Source organism: Olea europaea, unplaced genomic scaffold (genome assembly GCF_002742605.1).
Source record: "Olea europaea var. sylvestris unplaced genomic scaffold, O_europaea_v1 scaffold2306, whole genome shotgun sequence".
Lineage (NCBI taxonomy): Eukaryota > Viridiplantae > Streptophyta > Magnoliopsida > Lamiales > Oleaceae > Olea > Olea europaea.
This window is the reverse complement of record NW_019241153.1, coordinates 45,534-56,351: the sequence shown is the minus strand read 5'-3', so window position 1 is coordinate 56,351 and position 10,818 is coordinate 45,534. Positions and strand designations below refer to the sequence as shown.

The window sequence follows — 10,818 nt, the reverse complement described above, 5'->3', positions numbered from 1 at the left end:
GGTGGCGGGAGAGAAAGAAGAAGATGAAGGTGATGGTGATTTTGATTTTTAGGGTGTGGGTGTGGGTGTGGGTGTGGGGGGTGGGATCGATTAGGGAGGAAGAAGAATTAAGCCTAATTTATTTGGACTCATTTCTATGTTTTGAAACATTTTGGGATTATGATTGTAATTAAGTTTTTTAATTTTATTTTCTTTCCTTTTTATTTTATTTAATTGGGAAGGAATATTTGTCATTTCATATATTTTTATTGCGAAAATGGATCTTGGGGCATGAAATTGACTTCTAATACCACCTATCGAAGAAAAGAAGTGAATTGGCTGGATTCGAAGTTCTCCTTCACTGACAAATCAGTAGATTAGTTTAGTCCGTCACGAGAGATGGGGCTCCACCCAAGATACTTCTTTCTTTTTCTCCGATGAGTTCCAATTATTTTTCTTAAAACGAAAAAAAAAAATCCCCATGTAGCGAGTATTTTCGAAAAATACTCATTTTTTCAAACTCATCCAAGCATTTGATATCCAATTGAAACAAAGAAAGTATAGATTTGCATCACCTTGATGTGTAGAGATGGGTGTGCTTCAATAGAAAATAATGCGCTTCCCACTAATTCTAATGCCGGGAAGTCAGACTCTAGAAATTCATTTTCACTGGAATTTGAAAAATAGAAAGGGCCGATTCACCTAAAAGATCAAAAGCCCTGGATACTGATGAAAATGGTGGATCGAGAGGGGTATATATATAATGGGCATGGTTGGTTGATCAAAATTTTTAATGATAAGAAATCTCATATACCATTGTTTAAATAAAATACATTCTTATCTTTCTTTGGAGTCCGTTTAGTACTTCTCACTTTAAAGTTGCCTCTATGAATTCTAGGGGCCTCCTCTCGCTTAACTCGCCGAGTTGCGTTAAACCTTTCCACGAAGACAAATAGCCAAATCTTAATTTGGTTTGGTTCCAATGTCAAAAGAAAGAGTCGTCTCTACCAAAGCTTCAAAATGATTAGTCCTATGTTGCTGGATGTTGCTGCTATCAATGGGCTCTTGAAAATGAATAATTATTGATTTGAAGAGGGGAGTCGAACTAGACGTTTCCAGCAAGGACATTTTATGCTAAAGGTAGGAGTTTTAGCAATTTATCCAATAGGTACGAGCTTTTGTGCTGTTTAGACCCCGGACCTCTCTCCTGCTACAGCGTACAACTTCAAAACAAAACCCTCTCAGGATCCTCCACAGCTCCAGTCCACCCCCACCAATGGCCTTCACCTCCCCCAATCCCATACAAATCCACAGACTTCCTCAATACACGTACATAGACGCCCTGCGGTGGCTCCCGCAACTCTCCGCCTTCACCCGCCGCATTCTTCTTGCTACTTATGACTCCGACACCTCCACTCCTTCAATCCAAATCCTCACTTTTACGCCGTCCCAGAATCCCAAAAGCACCCCGTCTTTGACCCGTCAAAGTTCTCTGTCCACCCCTTCAAGAATCACCTCCTTGAAAATCGCCCCGTCTCCCTTAAACCCCTCCAAACCCCTGATTGCTGCATCAACATTCTCCGGATCTTTGCTTTTTTATTCTGCGGATTTAATCGATGGGTCATTGAATTTGGAATTTTCGGTTCCCGAAAAGGGGCTTCATTTGGGGGCCGTATCGGGGATTGATGTGAGTGATAATGGGTCTGAGTGTGTGAGTGCGGAGAATGGGAGGGTCGATTTGGTGAGTATAGGTGAGAAATGGAGTGTGAGGAGGGTTTTTGATAGCAATGGCTTGGTTTCGTATAGCACGGTGAAGTGGGCGTCACCTGTGGAGTTCGTGACGGGTGGGCTTGGATTCGGGATGCATTGGTGGGATCAGCGAAAGCCTGGTGGCCCTGTGGTGCAGTTCAAGGGCAATTGGTAATGTTGAAAATGATTTTAAATACTTTTTGCCGATTCTTTTGTAGAGTAATATTTTTTCCCAGAATTGGCAATATCTATTTACTGAAGCAATATTTGTAAGAAAGTGGAAACTTGGCAAGTTTTCAACTAAAGGTTATGTAGATTAAAGACAGAGTGACCAGTATGTTAGTTCTAAGACATTTGCATAATTAACATGTTGGATTATATCTTAGTCAACACATTTGCAGCAGAAGTTAAGAAGTAATAACATAGTTGATTTGTTACACCAGGGTGCATTCCATTTGATTAATGGGTGTTTTTTGGCATATGTTCTGCAAAGAAAGAGAAAAGAGCTTACAGTTTTTGTAAATCATTCTAATTTTCTTGTTCATTTGTGAAATACGGTTAGATATATTATTTTACACTTGCCTCCCTCACCCGCTAGTGGAATATTAAGCACACGAAATTACGTTCTGAAGCTGAGGCTTGGACTTTGCTAGTAACTGCAAGTCTGGAAGTAAAACTAAGTTTATAGGTATAGGATGCCAATTGATCCGTGTCATGTGTCTGGGATAGTGGTTACTGAGATTGCCCAATAAACTCGTGATGCCATGTTGTGTTTTTCATATTTCTCTTGTTGGGCCTGACATCGTAAACCTGAATTAGTTTTACTGCCAGCTATTATAATATTTCAAACAAGAACTTTCTAAATAGATTGAAGTCAAAAGGACTAGAATGAAATCGACAGACATATGCTAGGAAATGTGGAGAGTGAGATTAGAATTGAATTGCCTATGTTGGTGTCATCTGTTCTGAGTGATAGTTGGTGTGCAATGCATCTCTTTTCTAATTGCCAACTGAATCCTTGAAGAGGGAGATGGTTTTGTGTCCTTTAGCTGCCTAATTTCAAGGTAGTGTGGATACCTCTTGATTCGTCAATCTGTTCCTTTTGCAAACCTTGATATAGAAACTGTAACTATGTTTTGTTTGATGTATGATTTTGATATAGACATGATCCATTTGGCATGATAGGTACTTATCTTCGAGGCATTGAATGGACTCCATTTATTTTCAAGGGTAACCATTTTAATGGTAGCTCTTTATGATATCTTGAATCACTTCGCTTATTTTAATTTATTTTTATTATTTTTTTTTTTGTTTTCACGACTTCCAATCAAGATTCTACTTTACTTATGGAATTTTCTTCCTTCTCAATAATTCTTTTTACTGATGATTTGCCGAAATTTGTTTATGTGGTGCTTAATAGGAGTCGAGGAACTACTTCTGGCATTGTACATTCTGTTGATATTCATCGGTCTCGGAAGCACACTTGCCTTGTATGGCTTCTTTTATCTTTCCTAGTGAGCTTCATATTTCTTAAGATATGCAGTGTATTTCACTCATTTACAATGTAGATATCATAGATAGTGGTGCAGTATTCAAAATTCTAAACCTAAATTCTCCCATCAAGGATATTGGTGTGATTATAGGGCTACTCCTTTCCTCTTTCTCAATACTAGTTATGGGTGTTCTTATTCCTTTTTCAGAAACTTTTGCCATTTTGCCCTTACTTTAGGATCTAGGATGCCTTGACCTGGTTATGACAGGCTTAGTTTAGAGGCCAACTTGAGCTTATCCGCTCACCATGAAGAATTGATCAGGAATTGGAATGTTCTGTGAGACTTTCATAGTTAGGCTCTCTAGATATCTTTCCTGGCTTTGTGAAATAGTGTGTAATAGTTTTCTATTTTCCTCTGTATGAAGGCAGGAGGTTCTTCTGGTACTGTATTTGCATGGGATATCCGTTGGCAACAACAGCCTGTAATAGTGTCTGGCGCTTGGGCTGGTGGTGGACCAGCAAATTCGTTATCCGAAAGTGAGGTTTGGGAGGTCCAGTACGACAGTTATAGACATTCTTCTAACACTGGTAATGTTTCATCTTCAAAGATCTTACCTGCTATGATTTGTTCGGAAGATGGAATACTTGCTGTGGTTGAGCAAGGTATGTGTTTCTTAACTTCATTTTGCATTTATTCTATGCAGTTATCAGTGATAAGTTCTGTTTTGATTTAGATTTTAGAGTGTGTGTGGCGATGCCTAATAAGAACTAGAAGTTACTTGACTTCTGTTAACATGTTGCGATAAGTTGCTTCTTTTGAAAGTAACTATTTCCTTTTAGCCTATGCAAAGGAAATATTATGAGTAACTTTCTAGGAGTAGTGGTGGAGACCACGAAATATGTAGATAATAGTGACTAGTACTTTTGAATATGCGATTGAAATTAAGTTTGACTTTGACGGGTGGAGACCATGAAATATGTAGAATTGTAGATAATAATAGTAACTTTTTAGAAGTAGTGGTGGAGACCACAGAAATATGTAGATAATATGAATGTGCGATTGAGATTAAAGTTTGACTTTGATGGGTGGTAAAAGTAACTTTTAAATTGCTAAAAATTGTTTCCCCAACAAAGGCTAAGCTTATGTACTTGTGACTCAAATCATTAAAGCTTAGCCAAACATGCTCTTGTACTTGCTAACTGGTTAAACAAATGAAGACTCATGCATGACGATTGGGCTCTGATTCATTTTATCTTAATTCCATAGATGAAGAACCAGTCGAGCTTTTGGCCGAACCATGTGCCATCAACAGCTTTGACATTGACAAAGAGAATCCCTCGGTTTGTCAAATTACCATTCTTTTGTTTTTCGTTCTCAATTTTATCACATTTGTCCCTTGTGAAGTTTTAGTCATCCATTTCACTAATTAGAACAATGTTATCGTGCAGGACGTTATATGCAGTTTGGAGTGGGAATCCATAGCCATCTTGATGAGGCCACAAGATAAAAGGCAGTAGATTAAGAGTTCAGCCAGTACAATTTCATCTTTACTTTGTGGTTGTGACTCTGAACTTTTTCGAAACTAATAATAACACGCTCTATAAATTTTAGACAATTCTCGTCGTGAATGGATGGGATTGGACCATGAAGTTTGAGTTTCTTGTCCGTTTCCGTCGAATACATCTTGCCAAATTCCTGATTCCCATTTTCAATTATCATGTTCATGTTCAAGTTTACTTTTAATGAAGAACACTTTCGGTTTTGCTATGTAGAAAGATGAGTTCTTTCCTGAAGGAGAAAAAGAAAATTGAACTTTATGGGCATATTTAGAAAATATATAGTAGGTCGGAATTGAATTTTGCCGTCAAAAAGAATTTATTAACGAATTGTGTAACTAATTTTAAATTTATTAAAACAAGAGTTTTTTTTTTTTAATTATGAACAGAAAAATCAGTAATGTATACTGTGGCATTTGACCTCCTATTTCATATATTTTACGTGATTTTTTTATTATTTAAATACTTGCTGAAGACGACTTTTAAAAAAGTATATTTGTCTCTTTTATTATAATATAAAATAAAATAATTCAAACTTCGTTATCGCTTATTTATAAAAACTTTGTGGACGTCAAATATTATTGAAAAGTGAACTATTTATTATTATTTTATCTTGAAATTATTACTATAGTTTAGCGGTATGCTCAAATAAAATTTTAATAGATTTTAAAATATTTTAAATCCTTATGAATTTCGTGGATGAATATAATTTCAAAAACTTTATAAGCATTTCATCAAATATGGTGAAATTTCAAAAGATTGATTATGATCATGTTTGACCCATATTCTTAAACAGTGCTTTGACATCATTTCAACAATATACTTTTCAATAAAATAATATTACACTCAAATTGAAATTTTTTTTTTTACTTTTTAACTACACATTTTTCATTAATATAATATTTAAAAATGTATTATGAAAATAATATGGCTCAAACAAGGACTATATATATTTTTAAGCTAAAAATCCATTCAAATATTTTAAAATCACTATATCTACTAGTTATTGAGTATAACTAAACTTTAAAGAATTTCATTGAATTTCATCAAGAGTGCATTTGATTGACATAAAAAATATTATCTAGAAAAGAAAATATTTTCCTTTCTTTTAGGAAGACAAAAACCACCTCGACCCAAGGGAAATATTTCCCTTAAAAATAAAGAAAATTAGACATATTTTCAAAAGTTGAAAAATGTTTTACATGGAAAAAATAGCAATCAAACACCCCAAATAGAAATTTGGGTAAAAAACTAATATTTTCCCTAAAAAACAAATGTAATCAAACACACCATAAAATATCAATTGAAAACATCTAAGAATGATGTCCTCAAATAAGATTTTAATAAATTTTAAAATACTATAAATCCTAATAAATTTTGCGAATTTGAATATATTTTCACAAATCCCACGTGAATCTCATCGAATATAATAAAAATTTGACAAGATTTAGTTATATGTATTTTTAAATTTGAAAAATCCATCTAAATCTTTTAAAAATCCTCGATTAATGAAATCTTTATAAATTCATTAATTATTGAAGAAACTTAAATTTCAAAAGATTTCATTGAATTTCATTAAAATTTCAATTTGGATGCCTAAATTTTAACGAATTTTATTAAAATTCATTAAAATATTAAATGATGACACCAAATTTAAAAGAATTTTCAAAATTCATCATTTTAATGAATTTTACTCAATTTATAGAAATATTACATTGCCCGACATATAGCATGTAGGAGCACGTGTCGATAAGGAACTGGGCCCACACAAACATAAGAGGAAAAGTAAATTACACAATATCTCGATGGAAAAAGATGGGTAATTTGGTAATAAACCCAGTCAAAAGTCAAATGCCTTACCTGTATGTGTATCCAATCCGCGTCTATATATTCGTTAAGACTTCAAATCCAAATCAATCCAATAAAAACACACGGATACGGCAAAAGAATTTTTTCGGCCTAAGGGTTTTTGAATTATTACGATTTATTTATATAAACGTTATTTGACGACAGTGTTTGTGATTACCAATTTGCAATTGAAGAATTTCAAGTTCAAGTGATATTCAATTTCGGAAGAATTTAATTCTTGTTTTTGGACGGCTCGACTGTTGTTAATCGGAATGGCGTTTGAAGGAAGCAGGATGATGAAAGGGGAAGACTTTTCAGAAGAACAGTATCTGCCTGTCAATAAACGATCTCGTTTGTCCTCCAATTCATCACCTTCACCTCTCAATCAGGTTTTTTTCCTGATTCTGTCGTTTTTGTTTAGTTTATGTTTAGTTTTTTAATTAAACAATTTTTTACTGTAGATATTTTGTTTTCTATTTTCTATATATTACAAAAAATAAATAAAATAGGATTGGAGTTGTTAGTGACAATGCAGAGGTTGATCAATAGAAGGCCTTAAATTAATAAAAGTAGACAAGGATCCAAAATTCTATCTCTAAGAATTTTCTGTATCTCAGATTCGAGTTCTTGTTGCATTTTTATTTTTTATTTTTGGTTTTGTATACCTCTTTTCTACCTTTCTTTTCCTTGTATTAATATATATATTTATTTTCGTATCAGTAGAGCTACAGGAATAATGAATTTTCAATCCCACCATCACAGTACAATCCACTTGGTGAGCCGAGTCCTTTAGGCCTGCAGCTAAGGAAGAGTCCTTCTCTGTTGGACTTGATTCAGATGAGGCTTTCCCAAGAAAGTACTATTTCTCTTGCAATGAGAGACCGTGAAAATTTTTACTCTGGAGGAAAAAAAGAAATAAAGGGGACTGCTTTAGGAGGCACAAATGACAAGTTGAAAGCTTCAAATTTTTCAGCTTCGCTATTGAGGATTGGTAGTTGGGAGGTACCACTAACGGACAATTGCTTACCATATGTTCATTGAATCAGTTTATGTTCATCAAATTCACCTTTTGGTTTGACTAAGTTTTGAAAACTTGACTTAATTAATTTTAAAAGCAACTTCAGTATAGAAGAAATCAACTTGATCAGAATGAAGTGTTGGGAATCAAATATGATTACGAAATATTGAAATCTATCAAGTATTGATCTAACTTTTAAAAATTATTTTGGAAGAAGTAGAGAGGAGATCCTCACTAATTGTTACCTTTATATTTGCTAAACCTGTTGCATGTTGCTAACATAGCATCTTTTGGCAGTATGTGTCAAGATATGAAGGTGATTTGGTAGCGAAGTGGTACTTTGCTAAGCATAAACTTGTCTGGGAAGTTCTTGAAGGTGGTCTCAAGAGTAAAATAGAAATTCAATGGTCTGATATAATGTCTGTGAAGGCAAACTTTCCTGATAATGGTCCTGCCTCTTTAACAGTTCTGGTATTTATTTTCTTCTTTTATTTCGTCATACCAATTGATTTTTGTCTACTACCAAAAGTATGTGATTTCTTTCTTGGTTTACTACTCTAAGAATTACCATGATCTTGTCTGGTTCAGTTGGCTCGCCAGCCTACTTTTTTCAGGGAGACCGACCCACAGCCAAAGAAACACACTCTTTGGCAGGCAACTTCTGACTTTACTCATGGACAGGCTAGCATAAATAGGTAATAGTTAGTATTTTTCATACATTTTCTTTCTTTAGGCTATATGGTTTCGATGATCTAACCTCATGCAAAAAAATTTGAAGGCGAGTTACTGTGTGACTATTTGAGATGTAGATAAGCTTTGTGCCATGTTAAGTACAGGAAAAAGATATTTGGCATGTATACAATTTTTGACACGTGCATGAATTATGTCTCAACTTGTGGATGCATTACTTTTAACGCCATAATTCCTAGGCAACAGAGGAATTCCCACCCTTGTGAGAGTAAATTTAATCAGATGATACTGCATCTTCTATCTTGTATGTTTGAATCTCTTCCTGCAATTTACTGATGACTGAAGAAGGACGAATAGTTTTTCAAGTGTTCTTACTAGGCTTTCCTGTGTTAATGTGATTTATTCCAAGCCAATGGTGGAAATAAAGCATATGCTGTGAGACATAATTGAACTAAAAAATCCAAATTCTACAGTCTCCGAGTTCTTTTTGATGTCTCCGTATCGTTTGATTGCTGCAAGAAAACAACGAGATCTAAATAAGTGGCTATATATTCTAACTTGAGAGTTGAATGTTTAAAGTACCTTGTCATCTCAATGTTGAATATTTTAGTGATAGATTTAAATAGGAAGAGTTTTACCTATATACTCTAAGATGCAAAACTTTTTTGCTGCGTTTTAACTGAACTGACTGTTTGTTTTGATGCTATTGAATAGGCAACATTTTCTCCTGTGCCCTCCTGCCCTGTTAAACAAGCATTATGAAAAGCTGATCCAGTGTGACGTGCGCCTTAATAATTTGAGCCGACAGACCAAAACAGTTATGGAGTCACCATATTTCGACTCCCAACTTCCTGTTCTCAAAGATCTAGAGCAATCTAAAAACCATGAATTTAACCAACTGGCTGCTGCTAAAGGATCTTCTTCATCTGGCTTCCAAGATGTAGTATCTGCAGATGCTTTACAATCATGTTCTGTGTCAACTGAAAATGTCCCTAAAGAAGCTCTACCCCCCACCTTAGGTATGTCTTTTCTCGTCCCTATAATGAAAGTCATTTTCAGTATTTTTTTTTTGTTCTTCATTTATTTATTTATTTATTTTGTGCACAAATGATTACAACATGAATAAATAAGCCGTACATATACAGTAAGGAATTGTCTGTTCCTAACTTCTTATTTAAAACTTGTGTTGTCAATATCCACATTTTGTCTTCAAAGATCAATTTTTGAATTAGTTAGCAATCTGCTTTTGATAGAGAACGTTTTCACTTCACCTATATGGCTTTGTTTCACCAGATTGTCCATCATAACTATAAAGCTTGTTATTTGACGAGTTTCAGTGTTTTGTGCTCTCATTGATTCACAAATTTCTGTTTTGTACTGAACTTTGTTGCATAATTATTATCTACGTTCACAATGTGCCATGTACATTGTACCACTACCTTGCCACATGTTGATGCTGTTACCAATATGTTAGTTGCCTTCATGATTATCAGTTTATAGTTGCTTATACTGTGAACTGCACTAACTGTGGAAATGTTACCATTCAGTGTTACATTGTATATGTCATGCTTGTGTGCTTAAGAATGCATGGAGATATTTAGAGATAGGAAGAACGGTTTGTTTCTAATTATGACTTATCTTCTCCAATATTACTAGTGATGGATTTGCGTGCAACTGAAGGAAATGGAATTGCTGAAAGGTGTGATTTTCAAGGACAAAAAAATTGGGAACAATTGAATTCACCAGGTCTCCGTCCCGCAATGTCAATGGATGATCTTGTGAACCACATTGGACATTGTATTTCAGAACAGCTGACTTCTGGAAGTTTACCTTCGGACGAGGCATCAGAATGCCAGGACATGCTGGAAAACATAGCACAGGATTTGCTAAGCGACACTCAATCTACAGCAGGTTTGGACGAGAAATCGCTCATGAAAAAGGTCAATTCTCTCTGCTGCCTCCTGCAGGATCCTGCTACAGCTTCCAGTGCAAAAATTGATGGAGAAAGTCAATATGCAGGCACTGATTGTGGAAAGAATTTTAAGTCTCCGCACAAGAAGGCCCATAATGGTATTCTGGCTTTTGAGGAGGATTTCAAGGATGGATCTGGTTTTAAGCAGGTACTTCCCATGCCAAGAATAGATTCATTTGGAGATTTTCTGATTAATCTTCCACGAATTGCTTCTCTTCCGAAGTTATTGTTTGATATTGCAGAAGATGATGAATGTCAATCTAGGTAGTACCTTTTGCCTTATGCAATATATATCAGTTAGTATGTGGTGTTTGGTATCTGATGGAACCTTTGGCTGGTATTTAATTTGGGTATTATATTTATTGATCAGCTCGAAATGATTTTATCTAAAGCCTCTTCCATGGTGTTTGATCCAGAAAACTATAATGAACAAAATTTTAGTTTTTTTTTTTTTTTTTTTTTTTTTTTTTTTTTTTTTTTTTCCCCGGGTTTTTTTTTTTTTTTTTTAAATGT

General features: G+C 34.7%; 2 protein-coding genes across 4 annotated transcripts; both read left to right on the top strand.

Moving 5' to 3' along the window:
• Positions 1-1,122: 1,122 nt before the first annotated feature.
• Positions 1,123-4,920, top strand: LOC111381439 (nuclear pore complex protein NUP43). Its single transcript, XM_023005216.1, has 5 exons — positions 1,123-1,899; positions 3,149-3,218; positions 3,646-3,883; positions 4,488-4,561; positions 4,670-4,920. Exons 1-5 carry the CDS (start codon positions 1,256-1,258, stop codon positions 4,736-4,738), a joined length of 1,095 nt encoding a protein of 364 aa, XP_022860984.1. The 5' UTR covers positions 1,123-1,255; the 3' UTR covers positions 4,739-4,920.
• A 1,770-nt stretch (positions 4,921-6,690) lies between these two features.
• LOC111381443 lies at positions 6,691-10,752 on the top strand. 3 transcript variants are annotated; one of them, XM_023005220.1, is made up of 6 exons: positions 6,691-7,014; positions 7,388-7,627; positions 7,941-8,114; positions 8,232-8,338; positions 9,048-9,352; positions 9,990-10,752. In XM_023005220.1, the coding sequence occupies exons 1-6, from the start codon at positions 6,898-6,900 to the stop codon at positions 10,571-10,573; spliced, it is 1,527 nt and encodes a 508-aa protein (XP_022860988.1). In that variant the 5' UTR covers positions 6,691-6,897; the 3' UTR covers positions 10,574-10,752. The 3 variants fall into 3 exon arrangements, with proteins under 3 accessions (XP_022860988.1, XP_022860987.1, XP_022860989.1); XM_023005219.1 differs by having other exon boundaries at positions 7,349-7,627; XM_023005221.1 differs by having other exon boundaries at positions 7,346-7,627.
• The last annotated feature ends 66 nt before the right edge of the window (positions 10,753-10,818 follow it).